Raw genomic sequence first — 20,122 nt, 5'->3', positions numbered from 1 at the left:
GAATGTTCCAGTAACTACATGTTGTTCCTTTGCTCATTTTATGCCATTTAATTATAAAATATGTTGTAATTTGAAATTTAACCATGTAGCAAACTGATAATACAATGTAGCAAATTGTCTAATTATTTTAAACTACATTTTTGCCCTACACTGGTTTTAAAAGAACTCACTGGTCACTTAGAATCACCTAGAAATACCATATCCAGTCAAAATCCAACAGTCTAACAAGGCCAGGGAGTGTAGGTACAAGTTAAGTAATTACATGAAGTTCAGAGTGAATGTATTTTTCAGTGGATGTTTATAACTCTCCAGCTAATGGGCACAAGGCACTAAACAGAACTGTGTGTCTTTCCTTAAAAATATGTTCCTGTCAAAACATTCTAAGATGTCTCACATATTACACGAAACACGAAAATGTTTCTGTTAACTCATACATTTTACGTTTCCTGACGTAAGCAAGAATTTAGTTATTTGGGAATTGATCATTATTTGATGCAACATTCCCCCGGGACCTTTTCCACATCTGTTTGCGCTTAGAAGTGGCAGTTTACTGACTGTAGTTTAACGCTTAATATAATAAAATCTCCGCGCATGCGCAGTGCCATCCGTCGGAAGCCAGGCGCGGGTAGTAGCTAACGCTATGTGGACAAGTAGCGTTAAAGTTTAAAAAGCTAGCGTCAAAGGTATTCTGTCACTGAATTTGCTGAGTTTTATTTATTTCTTTTCACGTTGTTTGTATTCTCACTCTCGGGAAGCGCAGTGCAGATGACATACCGTAGCTTATATACGTATATTTCCGTTTTGGAGGTGCGCAAAATGGCTAAACTAGCTAGCTAGGATAGTTAGAATAGCAAGGGAATTTTAACAATAACAAAGGCAACACGAACCCTGTCAGTCTAAATTGTGAAACGATTGTTTTCTTTCGGAGGGGGTAACTTTACACCAAATGCAAAGGTATGTAGGTTAAAAATGTATCTGGTGTTGTATCTTTGCGGTCGGTTCATTAGCTAGAGCAGTGGAAGTCCTGCAGTGAAACCTGTCTGGGTGGTTGAGGCGAAACCACAGCGGATTTGTGTCTTGTTGCTCACACACCAGCCACATTAAGAACCTGGCAGCGGATCAGAAGATTTAGTCCGCCAAGATACGTTAGGTACGTTACGGATTATTTTATGGACAATTTATTTTGCTGTGTAGTACTTGTCCGTTATTTCAGAATCCCGAGAGATTATAAAGCACATTTTGTCCCCTTAATGTAGCTATTTTAGCTAGCTAGCTAACTTCTAAGTAGACCGACCCATGGCCGTTACCAGCCGTGTTAGCGAAATAATCACATTGTGAACATTCTGAGAATCAAGCCTGTTTTGTAGCCATGTTTGTTTCTGGCTTATCATGTGCTTCTGAATGTTTCACAACACTCCTGATAGCCAAAAATACAAAACAAAACAAAACAAAAACATTGCCCCAAGTTATGAAGCTACTGTAGTTTAACACTTACTTCTTATCTGCCTTATTTTGTTTCTTGATCAGACCCTACCACCCTGGTTCTTATTTAATTATTCATTTATTTATCTCTGTGTGTGTGTGTGTGTGTGTGTGTGTGTGTGTGTGTGTGTGTGTGTGTGTGTGTGTGTTCAGCCCCAGCACTGTCCTCCAGAATGGCTCCTTTCTCCTCTTTCTCATGCTGTCGTTGCCGCTGCCGTTCCCGGCTGTGCTCACGCTCTTCAGTTTACACCCTAGCTTTGGGCTTGGGATTTGTCGTCCTGGGGACCAGTCGCATCCTTTTGCTTAAATTCTCTGCCAATGAAGGTAACCCTGATCTGATGCTAGTTATCTGAAGTATGCTTTGGAAATGGCCTGCAATGGAAAATACGTATTGCATTTAATTGTCAAAGTTTGTCATTTAAGCAGTAATGAAAATTTGGTCTTGCTTGAAGTGGGTAACGTACGAAATGGAGTTGCACAGTGGTGACCTGCTAACAAGCATTTTGTATTTCCCTCTTTTCCAGATAACAAGTATGATTTTATCCCTGCCTCTGTGAATTTAATGGCAGAAGCCATCAAACTGGTCTTGTGTTTAGTGATGTCACTGCGAGTTATCATTCGAGGTAAGGCTTGGTCATCTACTTTTGGAATTAAGAAACCACATAAACCTTTAAAAAGGTTTTTTTTTTCCCCCAGAAGATCTTTTGTAGATGTGAGCCAAACTCATTCCATTCCGTTATAGACACCTTCCCTCACATTTAAACATGTCACATATTAACATGTACCACAGGCTCTAACACTGACTTTTTGCTATAATAATTGTTGTCTGCATTGCATTAATGTATATCTTTTTATTCTCCTTTGGTGTCTGTGCCTTTGTTTTGCAGAGGGTCGCTCATATAAAGATTTGGGCTGCTCCTCTGGTGCCTCTTTTCTTAGCTGTCTAAAGTGGGCAGTCCCTGCATTCCTGTACTTCCTTGACAACCTCATTATCTTCTATGTGATGACCTACCTGCAGCCTGTAAGAATGACTTCAGTGGCTTTTAATGTGACATACATTAACATACCCTGCTAGGGACTTGTAACATAGTTACATGCTGCATGTTATTATGGACCACTTATTTCAACATCTATGTAAATTAAGACCATGAATAAATATGCATATATTATTTTGTTCTCTTGTCTTTCTCAGGCTATGGCAGTATTGTTTTCCAATGTCGTTATTCTCACAACAGCCATTCTGTTTCGGGTTGTTCTGAAGTAAGGACTTCTCATTTTTGTACTTCGCTTATTCTAATGCAACTAAAATGATTGATAATTACCTGATGGTTTGAACAACACAGATCATCAGTCTGAGGCGTGCCTGCATCCTCCTGCTACTGTGGTAAATGCACACTGCTCTCTGCAGGAGGCGCTTGTCCTGGGTGCAGTGGGCTTCCCTCGTGATTCTCTTCCTCTCCATCGTGGCACTGACTACCAGCACTGGTGCCGACCAGCAAACCTTGCACGGCCTGCACCCGGCACATGCCTCTGGCCAGTCTGACAGCTGCCTGAACTCCAGTGGCGTGGAGGTGGCGCACAGCAACCACAGCGGCCCCCCCGGCTGGGCCGACAAGCTCTGGGACAGCCGGCTCCTGCATCTGCGGCGCGGCTCGGGCCTGGGCTACGCCCTACTGCTGCTCCAGTGCTTCACATCGGCGCTCGCCAACATTTACAACGAGAAGATCCTGAAGGACCGCGACCAGCTCACCGAGAGCATCTTTGTGCAGAACAGCAAGCTGTACGTGTTCGGCCTGGCCTTCAACGGGCTGACGCTGGTGCTGCACGGCGAGTCCCGAATGCGGACACTCCGCTGCGGCCTGCTGCACGGCCACAGCCTGTGTTCGGCCGCGCTCGTGGTCGTCACGGCCGCCCTTGGCCTCTCGGTCGCCTTCATCCTCAAGTTCCGCGACAACATGTTCCACGTGTTGACGGGCCAGCTCACCACGGTGGTGGTCACGGCGCTCTCGCTCTTCCTCTTCGACTTCCGTCCATCGCCGGACTTCTTTCTGCAGGCGCCTGTGGTGCTGCTGGCCATCTTCATCTACCACAGCAGCAGGGCCAAGGACCCGGAGTTTGCGCTGCAGCAGGAGCGGCTGCGAGTCATCAATGGCGAGGTGTTTGAGAGGTCACGAGGGGTAAGATCCCAGCCTCACCACCATAAGACACTTCAGTCAGAATATCAGGCAGTTTGAAACCTACGGAGTGTCAGAGTTTAAGCAGTAACTGCTATGTGTGTACACATTTTTAAGTGTGATAACAGCCTTATTTATGAATAAGTAATAATTAATGTGAAAATTAGACACTTAAAAACCATGTGATAGAAAGGTTCTACAAGCAGATTTGAATTCAGTGTATTACATACATACTATAAGGTCTACGTGTGTCAGTTTGGGAAGTAAAAAAAATGTTTGTTGCCCAGTGTAGGTTAATGCACATGTAGAGAGAGGGTTAAAAGCAGTTGGGGCTTTTATTAACCCCTTAAACTGGGGCTTAATCTGAGTGTAACCGACACCTGAGTGTTGTACTCTTTGATTTATGCTTATGATTTAGAAAAAGTGGAATGAATGCTGTTTGTAATGAAACTGCATTTTAGAGCATCTTAGGTATACTTTGGATGATTTCATTATTTAAATAAAATGTAATGCTTGGAGGAAGATAGGACAGAAGAAAAAAAAATAAGCAAAAAGGAATAATCTAATTATAGATAGAAAGGATTCGGTTTAACCTGGGGAGTGTTTAGTAAGTAGCGTGTTCCCAAGTTAGAGATCAGATGATGCCCGAGTCAATGTTTTTGTAAATACACAGGTTCAGGTCAAGGTGCGCTCATGCAGTTCACATCTCTTAATCAGTGTTTTGAGTATTACTAATGCACATGTTGTGACTACTTGATATTCTGATGTCTGTATTTTAGGATGGGGAGGAGTTGGAGAGACTGACCAAGCCCAACACAGAGAGTGATTCTGAAGAGTCTTTCTGAGCCTGTGTTGACCTCCCGCCTTCTGTCCTTACTGGGAGTGTATTTATATTTGTGAAAATGAACACTGAGTATGGAATTTGACACTATATTTTATATATATATGAGAATGAGTGAGTGAGTGTATTCAAGCATTTGGGCAACTTTTCGAATTTGAGCAATGGCATGTCTTTGCTAAGGCTGAATTAACTTTCTGAAGTGGATTATTAAAAAAGTCAATTGCAATCTGGTTCAACTAAAAGCATTCAAAGCTGACAGATGGATGTTTGATGTGCAAGATGATGTGCAGGCTTCCTTTAAAAACATATAGTGTTGTAATATTGCATCCTCTTGCCCTTCCATTCCTGCTTCCGAAATACTGTTGACAACTTGTTTAATTTACTTGCATTTTCTTTTTACTGTAATGGTGGTGGCACATCAAAGTGGCAATAACTTCACAATAAACTTCACACTTTTTTTCAGTCATTGTTTAAGGCATTGCTTTCAAAATGCTGGTTTACATTATGCATGTGTTGGATGTACTATTTCGTCTTGCATCCTTCCTGTTTACAGCATCCTTTCAGGGGAATTTTTCGAAAGTCAACATTGTGCAATATTTTAAAAGTTTCTCCACCTCAGAAAAGGCTTGTGTTTTTATTTGGCACTTTAGGAGAACACTTGAAATAAATCTGTTCATAAAGTCTTTGTGTTCCAGACATTTTGGTTTTTAAAACAGTTACGTGTTCGTTCTTCACTTAAAATTTTTTTATTAATTTATTTTTTTAAAAGTATAGTACGACTGCTGTTCGGTCATCCGTGTGACGTGGGTTGCTCAATTCTTAACCAAGCAAATCACCCAGGTTTGCCTAACCTCTGACCTAACCTACCTGATTGTGAAAATAATATGCTGCAAAACTGTTGCATGACCTTTGCATATATCTTAGGCAAGAAACTGCTTGGATCAATTTGACTGACATTTTGTTCAGATAATTGCTGCATTATCGTTTGATCATTTTTCATGTTTATTTTTACATTTTTAACATAAATATACCTGGCATGACCTTTTTAAAAAAAAAAATACAGAATGGAATATGTAAACAATATCTTTTGATTGTAAATACAGGGACATTTACAATGCAACGTTGCAGCAGAAAAGTCTTTCCCTCCACAAAATGACCAGGTGCTGTGCCTGACGGTGGCTGATGAGGCGTACTCTGCGTGGAGTTAACCCACGGAAAGCTGCTGGACCAGACAACATCCCGGGTCGTGTGCTCAGAGAATGTGCTGACCAGCTTGCAGATGTCCTGACAGACATCTTCAGTATCTCTCTGAGCTGCGCCGTGGTCCCAACATGCTTCAAGACCACCACCATCGTCCCCATGCCTAAGAAGCCCACGATGTCATTTCTCAACAACTACCGTCCCATCGCACTCACATCCATCATCATGAAGTGCTTCGAGAGACTCGTCATGAAACACATCAAGACCCAGCTTCCCCCTTCTCTGGACCCCCTGCAGTTCGCGTACCGCTCCAACTGCTCTACAGATGATGCCATCTCTACCACACTTCATCTGGCACTCACACATCTGGATAAAAAGGGCACCTACGTAAGAATGCTGTTCATAGACTTCAGTTCAGCATTCAACACCATTGTTCCTCAGCATCTGATTGGAAAGTTTAGCTTACTGGGCTTGAACACCTCCCTCTGCAACTGGATCCTGGATTTCTTGACTGGTAGACCTCAGTTAGTCCGGTTTGGGAGCAACACTTCCAACACCACCACACTGAGTACTGGTGCTCCCCAGGGCAGCATGCTCAGCCATCTGCTGTTCACACTGCTGACTCATGACTGTGCAGTGATGCACAGTTCGAATCACATTATCAAGTTCACTAATGACACAACCGTGGTGTGTCTCATCAACAAAGACAACGAGTCAGCATACAGAGAGGAGGTGCGAGAACTGGTGAGCTGGTGTAAGGTCAACAACCTGTATCTGAATGTTGCCAAGACAAAATAAATGGTTGTTGACTTCAGGAGAGCAAGGCGAGATCACTCCCCGCTTGCCATCAACACCTCCTCAGTGGAGATCGTCAAGAACATCAAGTTCCTTGGTGTTCACATAGCGGAGAACCTCACCTGGACCCTGAACACCAGTTCCATCACCAAGAGAGCCCAGCAACGTCTTTACTTCCTTCGGAAGCTGAGGGAAGCCCATCTCCCATCACCCATCCTCACTACCTTCTACAGAGGTACTGTAGAGAGCATCCTGAGCAGCTGCATCATTACCTGGTTTGGGAACTGCACCGCCTTTGACTGCAAGACCCTCCAAAGAATAGTGAGGACAGCTGAGAAGATCATTGGGGTCTCTGTTCCCTCCATCACGAACATCTACATAACACGCTGCATCCGGAAAGCCACCAACATTGTGAAAGACCCCACACACCCCTCACATGAACTGTTCACCCTTTTGCCGTCTGGAAGAAGGTACCGCAGCATCCGGTCCTACACCTCCAGACTGTGCAACAGCTTCTTCCCGGAAGCCATTAGACTCCTGAACTCTGGCTAACTCCAATTCCAATTCAGATTCCAAAATGGGCACTTTTATACATGCTTATACACAGTCTCACACACACACACATACGTACGTACGTATGTACATACATATCTATACACACACACATTGTTTTTCATCGGACTAGTGCTGAAGTCAAAACTTACACAAATAAACTATGCATTCCTGTTGCAGTCTTGCACATTATCCTACTTGCTGCTAGAGTACTGTACTAAACCAGCACTGTACTCTGAACTGTTCTGGCTGCTACCGGTGAGTGCTATGTTCAGGGTAGCATGTCACTGATTGCTATGCACAACTCACTTTACATATGCCCAGTACTGTGTACTGTACTAAATAATTGCACTGTCTACTCATTTTGCATTTGTCCTGTCCTGTATTTATTTTTGTTTATTTAATGTTTATTTAATGACATTTTGCACTATATTGGACTGTTTGCACTTGTGTAGCATGTTGTCTGTTGCACTGTTGTTTTTGTGTTGCACCATGGTCCTGGAGGAACATTGTCTCGTTTTTGTTGTGTACTTGTATATAGCTGAAATGACAATAAAACCTCTTTGAACTTTGAACATTTTGAGCACCTTAGCACAAAATTTGACTTTTTGGACATTTTTTATTAAATGCATGCCTTCAAGTGACTGATATTTGCTTCCAACAGTCTGCAACAAAAATAAGCACCATAAACCATAAGCTGTTTTCGTTAACAAGCATTTCCACAAATGCCTATTTCCTGATATTTCTTGAAGATTATTATTGGTACATAATCAAACCTTTAAAAACTTTAAATGTGATTTCTTTTTGGAAGTTGTGATGGATTCAATGTATTAATCTGATTATCCCAATGAATATATTAAAGATAAGAATATAAAGCTATATATTCACACCTAATAAAATGATTTTTAAAAAAAGCACGGCTTGACTAGAAGTCATAAAGCGTCTTGATGTCTTGCATGTACAATTAAAACAACTTTTAAAACGCATATTTGGATTGATAAATTTAAGACGGACCCTCGGGGAGATCTAGTAAAGGAAATGGAAATGGAAATGGAGAGTTCTATGTGGACACTGATGGAAAAAAGCAGTTCACTGCAGTGTGAAACTGGCATTTGGCTTAATAGTCGAAGAAAGAGTCCAAGAACCACTTATAAAAGGAGGCTATTTTTATTGGCATCATTATAAATAAGGACACAGTATATAAGCAACAGTGCTTTATAATAGAGTAGCAACCACAAAAATAAGCTTCCTCGACAAAATGCAGGTTTTGATCCTCAAAAATGGTGATTCAAAGAAAATATGAAATAAATACAAAAGTTTATCTTCTTTTATCTACAAATGATTATGTCTATAGGTGTTAAACACTATACATCCTCAGGAATGGAGGGGTCATATTCCTACAGGAGTGAAGAGATGTTCCAGCACCACCAGCTGTAAACAACTGATGCAAAAACACTAAAAGAGTAAGTATGGAGGATGCCCACTGACACTGAAACTGTCCAGTACCCTTCAGTAACCGTATCCTTGGTGATAGCCGTCTTGGTAGCCCTCGTGGTAGCCGTGGGGGTAGCCGTAGCCAACGTACTCTTCATCAGGGCAACGCATGCCCAGGCTGTGCTGGATGGCCATCTCCTGCCTGCGCAGCTGCATGGAGTCCACCAGATCATAGATGATGGCCATGGACCACATGGGTGATGGGTACCATGACTTCACGTTGCCGTCCTTGCCCACCAGCAGCATGGAGAAGTACTCAGGGCTGATCTGGAAGTAGTTCCGGATATCCTTCACGAGCGTGCCAGACAAGCCCTCCCGCTCCACCCCTGCAGTACCTGGGATGCAGACATGCAGTTTCAGGGACGACGTTAGAATACGACCACGTGACATGGAAAGGCTTACTGAGAAGCTGTGTTCCTTTAACATGGTTGCTCACCCACCTGTGAAAACATTATTCAAGGCAGCAGTGCCAAAAGCCGCAGCACGCTTTTTATTTAAGCTTATGAAATGTAAGAAAACATTCCCTGTCCACACATGTGAAAAGCAGATCTATCTTTGCAAGACCAACATTTGTCCACAGAGTTTGACCTTGCTTTTAGGGCTGAAGGGAGAGTGGATTTTATGTCTGCTTCTAAATTCAGCCCTATTTGAGCTGCTAATCAACACAGCTGCTTGATCTGTGAGTGTCAGGCCGTCGTTCACACTTGCTGATTCAGCTTTTCAGACACATGAAAGCCCAACGCTCAGTGCAACAACAGTTGCACAAGGACACCAAGAACATCAACGGTTTCAGCCGTGCCGGAAACGACTGAAATCTTTTCCAACTTTGTGGGGAAGTGTGTGGCCCTCATCCAGCCCTGCGGGGCTGAGGGGTCACTAGGATGGGGGGGATTCATGGAAGATGTGAGGCAGGCTCTGCTTCTGTAGTAGCCTGCATGCTGCTCCTGAGTTAATTGGGCAAAGATGCCAACTTGCTGGAAAGCTTTAATCTGGCCCTCAAAGCGCCTTCTGAACACCTGGCTGCCGAATGAACCCGCAGGACTGAGCACGTTAAGCACATAGCTGTCCATCCAAGGCTAATCAGTGACCATTTGTTCAGTCTCTAATACTGCTGTTGTATTTCTGGAGAGTAGGGCATAGTTGTGATGGTAATGACAATGTAACAAACTGTGTATTGAGGTTTAGCGTCAACCTTATTATTCAAAGAACTTTTATGAGCAAGATGACTTGCACAAAGATGCTTACCATTAATGGGGTAGAGTTCCAGCACGCCATCCATGTCTGGCACGACAGTGCCCACTAGCTTCAGAACAGATATATGACGAAGCCCTGCAAATATGCACACATTAATACATTATTACATGCTCCACTAACTAAATCTAAAGGCAGAAAAATTAACCTATAGATTTTGTCAAGTATGGACTCATTTTCCCATGATCCCTTAGTATGGTATTCAGTATGGTCACACCTGGGGTACATAATCAACATGTGTTCTAACAGAAAAAGAAACATTTGTCTTTTTTAAACGGTCCTGCAAGCTAATTACTACAAATGTTAGCAATGTTCATCTTGCAGTATGTTTTTCATACAGTATTTATTAAATACAATATTTATTTTCATGAATAATTAATAAAATTGTCAAGCTTATTGGGTAGACCTAGCCAGGCTGTGTTCATGTGCGTTTAAAATGGTGGACAAAGATTTAAAATGGTGGATGTGTTCTGCAGGAATGTTGTGCAGGTGTGTGCAGATGGTGCAGGATGTTGAACTTGATCAGGAGCATTGAATTTGCCAGACATTCTTCAGTGGGAATTGAGGGCCCTAATATATGTGCCAGGAAAACATTCCCCACACCATCACACTGCCACCACTGGCTTGTAACAGTGCAATATGTGGTAAATCCAAAAAAACATTCTCCACACTGTTTACAGTATGACTGGCATGGTTGTGTGAAGCTAAAGCCCAGGACGATATGCTCCAACAGGCATGTTTGGCGCCAACAACTGTGTCGTGTTCAAACTCACTAAGATCACTTATTTTCTACACCAAGGTCACTCATTTTGCCTATTTCCACACTCATTTAAACACTGGCTGATAAAATAGCCCTGCATGATTTAGAGCACACACCACAGCGACGTGGTGTGTAACTTCTCAGAATGTACAATTTGTGTGAAAGTAGGTGGTGTAGCTTTTAAACTGGAAACTCAGTGTTATTACATCAAAACATCAAAAATCAATCTCAAATGTTTTCTAACCCAGCACTGATTGTGACAAATCAGCAACTTAAGACTAGAAATACGATGACGTCCACAGATAGCATTTGTGGAACAGATCTTCGTTTGGATCCAGGAGTCAAGAGTGAAATCACCACAGCCATACCCTACCATTAGTAGTCCTGAGTGTGGTCATGTAAGCTAGGCTACAATAAAAAATGGTGAGGAACATTTTATAACTTGTGCCAGAGAAATATATTTGCACAAGGCCTGTGGCTGTTGACAGCTGTTACTTACACAGTATTTATAGTAATAGTCCTGCCAATACTGTAGTTTGGCATCTACTCATATTTCAAACTTCAGATATAATGAATGAACAGACACGAATGCTACATAAAACAACCTGCGTCAGCTGGCTGGGTTTTAGGTACTTTAACAATGGCATTCTTTTCAGTACCCTTTGAATGACAAATGAAAACAGATGACAGTTTTCCCTTGTGCACACAGATTTTCTAGGCTGGTAAGATCTTGGGAAGAGAAGCATATATAAATATGTAATGGCTCAATCTGGGAAGAGTACTGCATTTAGGTAGACATACGAATAACCACTAATTGTCAACTTGTCATTTGGTGCGGCTAAAACCTTCAGTGCAAAATCCCGGCGAGACCTACCCATGTTACAAGCCTGACTGGATAGTACATAGAGCTGCTGTTGATAGGCCCACTCTTCATCATCGGGAGCTGAGATCACAAACAATCTGCGTCTCCAGCGGAACCTGAGATCACACAGATAAAAAGAACCGGAAGACTGTTACCATGGCTACATGTCTTAGATCTAGGTGCATAGTGATGAAAATGACTTAATGCAAAATAATGCGAATGTGATGAGGAAAAAAAACCCTCTGAAATCATAGCGGCCTTGTTCGGCAGGGACAGGATGTTCTTTTGCTTTGGAATGAAGCATGTAATTCACAAATTATGTATGACTGCATACTGAACTGTTTTTAATGCACAGAGCTTCATACCATAGAACTTATAACTCACACCCAATCCACAGAACAAATCAAATAATAAACAAAAGAGTCAATTGCACGTGTAAGCTGTGTCTGAATAGGATTTCCTAACTAGTTAATTCCCAGTAATGGGTCTACGCTACCTGGACAGGAAATTTTCCAATGATCGTGGTTTGTCCTCTTTTTTACATGACACCCCATCCCGCTTCTGCTGTTCCATGTCCCGGACACGAGAGGAGAATGTGTCGATGTAGTCGAACACAACCTTCATAGCAATTGGCACCTCATAGAATTGCTGTAATGACATGGAGCACAGGAACAAGAAAAAGATGCAAATGGGCGAACGACATATGAATAGCTTTACTTGTGCCTATTGAATGACCTAAAACGAGAAGCCAAACCTAACATTATGTGTGTGACTTGGCACGTCACAACAACTCATCTCGAGAGAATTCTCCCCAAGCCACAATAAACAGGCGATTCAAGTGAGGGCCAGAACAAAAAAAGTCAGATATCTCATTTCTTTCTTCCGCTCCCATTCTTCTGGCAATCCCGTCTCAAAAACCCTTCGAACGAGTACCTCGGAAGTGCAAGGAGAACAGTCTGAGGGTGACACGGCATCACTGGTGGCGAGTACGCAGCTGCGCGGGGCTTGTCGTTGTTGGTGTCTGGTGTGAGGGGCTTGGCCAGCCCTGCAGTCTGCCTGCACACTGGGCTCTTTGTTTACACCGGCTGACAAATGTGCCCTCGTTTTCACGCGAGCACACACAAACATGCCACTCAGAACTACCGAGGGCTGCTGGCAAAACGGAATGCGATGTAAATGCAATGCACCCTACGCCAGAGAATGTGGTGTCTGCCATTCCAGACTGATAATGGGAAGCCTCCTGTGTACACTGAGCAACATGTTGGTGTAGCCCTTAAAGTCGAAGACAGCTTGAATTTCAGCCATTTAGAAACTTTCTAGTGGAACTAGCAGTGTGAATTCGAAGTCAAAAATAACTTTCTTGGCAGCCCTGAAATTCGATTGTACGCCAAAAGCTCTCAAAAATCTATAGTAGCATTACTATATTTTTCTAGAGCATCTCTGACATTCCAGGGCTCATGATGAACTAATAAATTAATAGAGATCGTTACCAAGGATTAACTTTATAGAATGTGCGAAAGGACATCACTGAGTCATTATTACCTCTGACTTGTACATGCCGAGTAAACCGTTACGACTCTGACCTTATACTCCTACCTTCCACTTCATGTCCACATCAGTGAGGACCATGTAAAAATCGTTGTAGGTCATTCCGAACTCTTTCCTCAGATCCGTGATGAGGTCCTGGTTCACGAGGTCCTCCTGTCGCAAGCCTTTCATAGCTCTGTCGTTCTCTGAATGGTGAAGAGACCAAATTCACTAACTAATCCAGTCAGCATAACAGAAAGACGTTGTGTTGTGTGCGAGATAATACATGACTACTCTAGTGTGTTTGACATGTCTTTTGACTTTCAGTTCAAACCATCCATAATTGGTGGTCACTGATTGGAGGGTTACTGATTGGAGGGGTACGGGAGCCTGGGGGGTACGTGGGAGGCTGGGGATTATGAGAGGTTGCAGGGGGTTATGGGACGCTGGAAGGGTATGAGTAGCTGGAGGGGTACGGGAGTCAGTGGGGAAGACACTAAGACATTTAAGGTTTCCAGGACACAACAACCAGGCTCTGTATGAGATTGAAGTGGTTCATTTTGTGCCCGATGTGAAGCTAGCATGAGCAACCATGCTAAAGTGTATGGGTACACAGCTACTCAGAATAATGGCATACACTGCCATTTGCAAGCTTGCTGCTCATTGTAAGTCTTTGAAATAGTAAATGAATACAGTGCCCTGTTATGATGAATGACATCATAGCCATGCTAGAGCAAGAAAACGAAAGAGTATGTTTGAAGCATGCAACCATTGAGGAGGGCTGCTGTAGTTATATAACTGCACAGACCCACAGTTGTAGGCCTTTAATTATGGTTTGGGAACCACGGCTGATTCAGGCAGACCTGCTTCTAATGCCTGCTCATGTACTGGCATCAGACACGGTGGCCTGGCCACCTGGGTCTGCCCAGCATGTCCAGCTCAGTACTGAAGGAGCTCGTCATGCTGAGACTGAGCACTGAATCAAAGTCCAAAACACGTGTGAGCAAATTCAGCACCAACACAGCTCAATACAATAAGACTCAGCTGTAACAGTGAAGCAGTCCAACACAATGAGACTCGGCACCTACAGTAAATCCTCAGGTCTCAGCTCTTGATCCAGCTTGATGTAGGTGGACAGTGAAGTCATGTAAACACCTTTCCAATTCCACTCCTAACTCTCTGATGCCCTCAAGCCATGGCAATGAAAGCGACCCCACCATATAGCCACGTGACCCAGTGCAGCCCAGTGAGCGTGTGGAACAAAAGCCAGACCGCCCACTGCCTCACATGCAACCAACACAGTGATGTCATATCTGTCCACATGCTGCAGTTTTGGTGTACTGCCCTTTCAGGATTCAGAGTGTATTATGATTCAAATATTGTCATTAAAAGCTGTTCAAACTCATGGGTTTATACAACGAACGTGCAAAGCAAAGCCAACAGTGGCGACTTTGATTCCACCATCATGTCATTTAGCATGTGTGTGCTGTCTGAAATGTCTCTATGCATAAGGGCATAAAGGAACTGTTTATATGAATATCTCGCTCGGCCTAGACTCATTTAAGTTTCTCAATCCATTCTTTATGCTCTTGCCACCTACACACATTCTCAAAACTGGCAAACTTTTACACGTCACCCCTGTTATAAAAGCCAGTTATGAAAGTGTTTTATAAATATCCTCTTTAAAAGGAGATTGTTCTGCCAAAAACCAAGGCTTTATGTCTTTGTGAACTCAAACTCTCAGAGTTAAGAGTCAGGATATTCAAACAGGAAACTTTCCCTATGCCTACCGAAATGAACCACAGAAAATATGCGCCGAGAGAGCCTGGGGTGCCCCAGGGTATCATGCCCCGGTTCTATTTGGTTGATCAAGAAATTCTCCGCTATAGTTGCAAACCCTCCGCCTACATTCTCAGAACAAACTCCAGGTACCCATTCTGTCGCGCTCCATGTCACATGAGGTCACTGGCTGGAATGGTACTGCTTTTACTCACAGCCAAAGGCCCAATGACAGATCAAAGGGACTTCCTGCGGGGGTATCATTCAGAATCTCTTTATACGCCACACCAAATAAAGGGCCACTGAAAACTGACCTTTGTTTGGCCCAGTAGCAAATACTTTTAAACCGCAGACCAATTAAGTCTGAGAGAACAGGAAGCTGTAACTGCATTTTGTAAATGTCACAGAGTTTCTGCTCTCTGCCAGTCCTGGTTTAGTTTGGCATTGGAATGCAATGGAAGCTTAAAAGCCAGTACACTTAAATGCCAGTACACTAGGCAATTCATACCCCTCACTGTCTACTAAAAACATTTGAAATAAGCTTATAAGACTAAGGCCGATGAGAGGGCAAATACAAAAGAATGAGAGATAAGCATTTTCTACTGTGGTGAAAAGTGTAAAGATTAATTACTCTCCATTTCTATTACTATATGGGAAGGAAAATAGGTTATGGGTTATAACGAGATATTTGTAGAATACTCCACAGAGCTTCAGCCATCTTAAAGCTTTAGCACTAGTCCAGTGTACATGTTTATTCTCTCCTGGTTCTACCTTGTTCATATGAATGCAGAGTACAATGGAATCTTTGGCTCACCAAGCTGGTAATGGTCAATTTTCATGGTGCTGTTGATCATACTGCCAAAGATGGTGATGATGGAGACTTTCCTGATGGCCATCTCACACACATGTTCCAAGTATTCGTCCTTTTGTTGCACGTACATGCTATTCTCTTCTGTTGGAGCTGTAATCAGCTAGAAACAAAGATATTGACAAAGAATGTGTAGAAATTAATGCACTAGTCAAGTCAAGACAAATGTATTTATATAGTGCTTTTATATATAGCTTAGACTCAGACAAATGTCTGAGTCCAAGCTCCCAGAGAGCAAGCCAAGGGTGACAGAGGAAAGGAAAAACTTCTTGGAGCATGAAACCTTGAGAGGAACCAAGACACAAAGGGGAATCCTCCTCTGTACTAGACCAGTGGTTTTCTACCTATCCGCCACAGCTTCCAGTGGGCCACAGTGGTACCGATATGGGGCAATTAGCCAAAAATGTATTTCTTTTTTCTGTTTTGCCACGTAAATATCCTTCCAATATACACAGATATTTCAACAAATAAAATTTTGTATGGGATAGATATTGTGTAAATTATTTGCAAAAATAAAATTTAGGTTGAGTTCATTGATTGGTCTGGCATAATACATGACTGACAAAGCTAGCTGGTGGGTTAGCAAGGTTAATTAGGCCTATTAGTTAAATAGAGACTGAGTGAAATGTTTCTATCCCCCTGTATGAGTTTTACCCATCATGGATACATGCTTAAAAACAGGACCTTTCACAACAAAAGATCCTGAGGCTGGGCCATCTACAAGTGAAGCGGCCAAAGTACCTCTGACCGGGAAAACTGAGAAAAGCAAGTATAAACCAAAACAATGGAAAGGTTTAGTGTTTCTGTTTAGTGTTTATATTGTTGCTTAATTATGTAATCAAAAATCAATAGGCTATACTTACTGTTTGCTGTATTTGTTTAGATTTTAAATGGTCGATCAAATTTTCATGTGGGCCGCAGAACATTTTGTGGTGGGTTAAGTGGGTCGTGAGTTGCAAAAGGTTGGGAACTCCTGTACTCAACTATGGGCCATAAATTGGAGTATTATAGTAGTTATAAATTCTTGTTAAACACAACAGTATCAAACAAAAGACACACCAGTGTCTGTACTTACAATAAGCCGTCTTCTGTTCTCAAAATACTCCAAGAATGTTGCCAGAGCTCCCTTAGTAAATGGTTTCTTTGTAGGTTTATGGTACTCTTCTTTTTCTTTTTCATGGTTTTTGGAAACTTTCTTTCCATTCTTCTTATGGCCTTTCCCTTCCTTTCCTTTCCTCTCTGATTGGGCCTCCTCTCTGATTGGTCCACTCCTCTCTGACTGGTCCTCCTCTCTGATTGGTCCTCTCCTTTCCGATGGGTCTTTCTTTGCCAGTTTGTCGGTTTTTTGCTTTTTCCTTTTTTTCTCTGCCTTGTCTTGCTTGCCCTTCCCTTTCTTGGTGGGAATGACCTCAACCTCTGCCACTTCGGGGTAAGTGTCTGTGGCTCTAACAACATCAAGCTTGTCCTCGTATGCATTGCTCAGTCCACTGTCGCCATTCTTCTTCTTGGGTGGTTTAGTTTTGCTGGGTTTGTTCCGATTCGGCAGCACACCAGCCTGTTTGCGACCATCATCCTTTCGGTCAGTACGATTGTCCCCATATTTTCCAGAGTTGGCTTTCGTGTAATAGTATGAGGGGGTGGTGGACTGGAAGGAGCTTTTTTTAGACTGGTGTCGGTCCCTGCGGTGGTAATAGTAAGGCTCGACTGTGGTCTTGGGGGTCGGGATCCACTGCAGGGTTTTGTGAGCTTTGGCTGTCGCCAGGGAGATGGTGGTGGCCTGTGTCGAGGTTGTGGTAGCACGGGTGGTGGTCGTTGTGGGGCGAGCGGTAGGTGGATGGGTTGTGGTGCTTGTAGTTGGCCGGATGGTTGAAGTAGTAGTTGTAGGTCTTGTTGTGGTAGGTGATATGGCCTGGGTGGGTCTTCGAATGGGTTTATGGAACTCTTTTCTTTCTGGTCGCCTCTCAGTAGGTGAGTCCACCTGGGTTCCAGTGCTGGGGACACCCTCCACCAGCTCTCCCTCTACCCCTGCTCCCTTACATTTTTGCACAAAGCCCTTCTGTCTAATCTTCTCCATCTTGCGCATGGGTGATTGGTCTATGACCTCATACATGGCCTCCAGTCTTACTGGGTATGGGTAGCGCTCCTCAACCTGCAATGTCTTTTTCAAAAGTACCATACCAAACTTACCTTTTTCTAATTTGAGGAAGTTCATGAGCCTGGGAATAAGGGCTGTATCCAAAGGCTCCTGCATGACTTTGCCCTCATTGGTAATACGTCTCACCTTCCCTCCCATCTCACCTTCCTGATGAAACATCACAATCTGCTGCATGTGCCGTTCTGCCAGCTCACAGTAAACATCTGGCTTAAGCAAGCTCATCATAAGTCTGTAGTAACCGTCTGACTCATGGGGAGCTGAGATGACCAACAAGCGGTTTTTCCCTGCAAACGAAGCTAGCAGGTTTGGGGAACCGGCGCTTGCTGGCATGCGGGACACCACTGCGCGTGCTCCGGGTATACCACGGTCCCGTTGGATTCCGACGCCACGCTGCACAGGTCTGTCTCGTGCCAACGCTCTCCTCGTTTGGCCGGTCCTAGCAGCGCTTATGCCTTCATCTCCCTGCATTGTCTCTCGTCTATCTGTGATTCCGGTGGCCACCGGATCTCTCGTCAGAAGGCCCGGTGGTCGTTGGGCTCGGTTTAGTCTCGCGCGTCTAAAGTGGGCTCGCTTGTCGACGGACAGACTTTCTGACGCGCACACCTCCCATGCCAACAGACACCAAAAAACGATACCCAGCATGCGTTTCACCCTCATATTTACAAAATCAGCGAGGTTCTCAGAAATAAAAGAATCCAACAAAGCGTCATAAGACTGGCAGTAGCTGTTTAGGTTCCTGTAGAGCAAATAAATCCCGATGACTGGTGCCGCAGAATGAAAACACGTTCAGACCATGACTGCCTTCAGTTAAGCAATATACCTCTGCAGAATAAAAACAAATCCAGTCTGATTCGATTAAGAGAGAATTCCAGGCAAGTTTCCAAAAATTACTACGCAAGCCAACAGTAATTTAACCTACAGGATTTGTTTGACGCACAACATGCATATTCAGCGCGATTAGCGGTAACTTTGGAGAACATTTCTTGAACGTTCAGTGTTGTCAACTGAATTTACGTGGCATACATTTGATCAGTGCGATGGGTCACTGGTCATTTCACAACGGAAAAACACTATTCTTTTCCCATTTCACTCATGTGATGTCAGCCTTCTGACCAAGAGTAAAAGAGGTTTTCAGTTCACCTGAAATAGCGCCGAAATAGCACTACCCTCGATATTCAGTGCAAAGTTAGCAAGACAAAGACTTTTCCGAAATTCCAAAGTACGTTCTTCGAGTCACACGAAAAAGCAGGAGCGGCGTGGTGTTGGTCAGTCGATTAGCCGAGGAAAACTCGGGAAAAACTCAGGGAAAAGTTTTTTCCAGCTTCTTATCACTGAAAGCTGTCCCACACACGCTAGCAAAATAACCTCATCCTCCGAATCTTCTGTTCACCGCTGGTATGACCAACCCTTGAAGCCTCCGGTTGCCAGTTTACAAGATATTAAATCCTCACAACAAATCCCATACATTTCACATGTTACATTTAACCAGATATTTGTAAATTATATCCAATCAATAATAGACTCTGTAATTTCAATAATCACCTCAATGCAGAACTATTAAGTAAATAATAATATTGTCGATAAAGAGCGATGAAGACTTCTCACACTAGGCGTAGTTTGACTTTATGCTAGGTAGGCTTTACATAAAAGGACAGTTCTGTTGATAATCCTGAAACCTGGCAACCCACAGGACACAGTAAGAAGACCATCAACATTTATATTAGGGATGGAGTCAGATTTCACAGATTTCATCCAATTGAAATAGAATCTCATCTCTGCACTCAACAACAAATGTTGGATATCAAGTCTCATATGGTTTTGATAATATTATTTTTACTTTCAACTATGTTTGAGACAGAACACAAGTTGTATTGGTTTTACAACAAGCTACAAAATACCTTATACACGTGATCTTCTTAATATCGTCCTTGGGCCATAAACAAAGGATACTTGTTTACATGATGATCTTGGGTAATTAAGTACGATGCATTTGTCATACAGGGATAGATTCACTCAGAAAAGGACATTCCACTTCAAATATGCATGCCGGCTTGTGCACTGTAGGAGAAATGAGCAACATTTAGTCGGGCTCTGTGCATGGAGCTCACCATCACAGTGCTCCCTACATCATTACTCATTTCTCTGCTCCAAACCATTCTTCTGGCAGGCCTGTAAAAACCTTAAGAACCCAAAGCAAAAAAACAAAGCAAATAAACAAACCAAAAAAAAAAGAAGAAGAAAAACCTCCCAGGTCAGCTTTTTCGGTGAAAGTCACAGTAGGTCGATGCTATGTTATTATTTATGTTAATAAATATTATTTATTTATATGTTATTATAATTAGTCTGACAAAGTGAGCAGCTGGAAATAATAAACATTCCTCC

General features: G+C 42.9%; 2 protein-coding genes across 5 annotated transcripts; one reads left to right on the top strand and one right to left on the bottom strand.

Moving 5' to 3' along the window:
- The first annotated feature begins 586 nt into the window (after positions 1 to 586).
- Positions 587 to 4,959, top strand: slc35a5 (solute carrier family 35 member A5). 4 transcript variants are annotated; one of them, XM_027005141.3, is made up of 8 exons: positions 611 to 683; positions 1,008 to 1,150; positions 1,636 to 1,806; positions 2,007 to 2,105; positions 2,370 to 2,503; positions 2,675 to 2,742; positions 2,891 to 3,659; positions 4,436 to 4,959. In XM_027005141.3, the coding sequence occupies exons 3-8, from the start codon at positions 1,656 to 1,658 to the stop codon at positions 4,499 to 4,501; spliced, it is 1,287 nt and encodes a 428-aa protein (XP_026860942.2). In that variant the 5' UTR covers positions 611 to 683; positions 1,008 to 1,150; positions 1,636 to 1,655; the 3' UTR covers positions 4,502 to 4,959. The 4 variants fall into 4 exon arrangements, with proteins under 4 accessions (XP_026860941.2, XP_026860940.2, XP_026860942.2 ...); XM_027005140.3 differs by lacking the exon at positions 1,008 to 1,150 and having other exon boundaries at positions 587 to 954; XM_027005139.3 differs by having other exon boundaries at positions 587 to 1,150.
- A 3,233-nt stretch (positions 4,960 to 8,192) lies between these two features.
- On the bottom strand, positions 8,193 to 19,323 carry ccdc80 (coiled-coil domain containing 80). The gene is made up of 8 exons (XM_081720795.1): positions 18,881 to 19,323; positions 16,661 to 18,562; positions 15,532 to 15,688; positions 13,008 to 13,144; positions 11,908 to 12,059; positions 11,424 to 11,527; positions 9,784 to 9,867; positions 8,193 to 8,873 (listed from the first exon to the last, which is right to left on the bottom strand). The coding sequence occupies exons 2-8, from the start codon at positions 18,395 to 18,397 to the stop codon at positions 8,554 to 8,556; spliced, it is 2,691 nt and encodes an 896-aa protein (XP_081576921.1). The 5' UTR covers positions 18,398 to 18,562; positions 18,881 to 19,323; the 3' UTR covers positions 8,193 to 8,553.
- Positions 19,324 to 20,122: the final 799 nt, after the last annotated feature.

Source organism: Electrophorus electricus, chromosome 9 (assembly GCF_041902795.1).
Source record: "Electrophorus electricus isolate QZ-2024a chromosome 9, ASM4190279v1, whole genome shotgun sequence".
NCBI classification, from domain to species: domain Eukaryota; kingdom Metazoa; phylum Chordata; class Actinopteri; order Gymnotiformes; family Gymnotidae; genus Electrophorus; species Electrophorus electricus.
The sequence above is the reverse complement of the archived record's forward strand: the minus strand, read 5'-3'. Positions and strand labels throughout refer to the sequence as shown.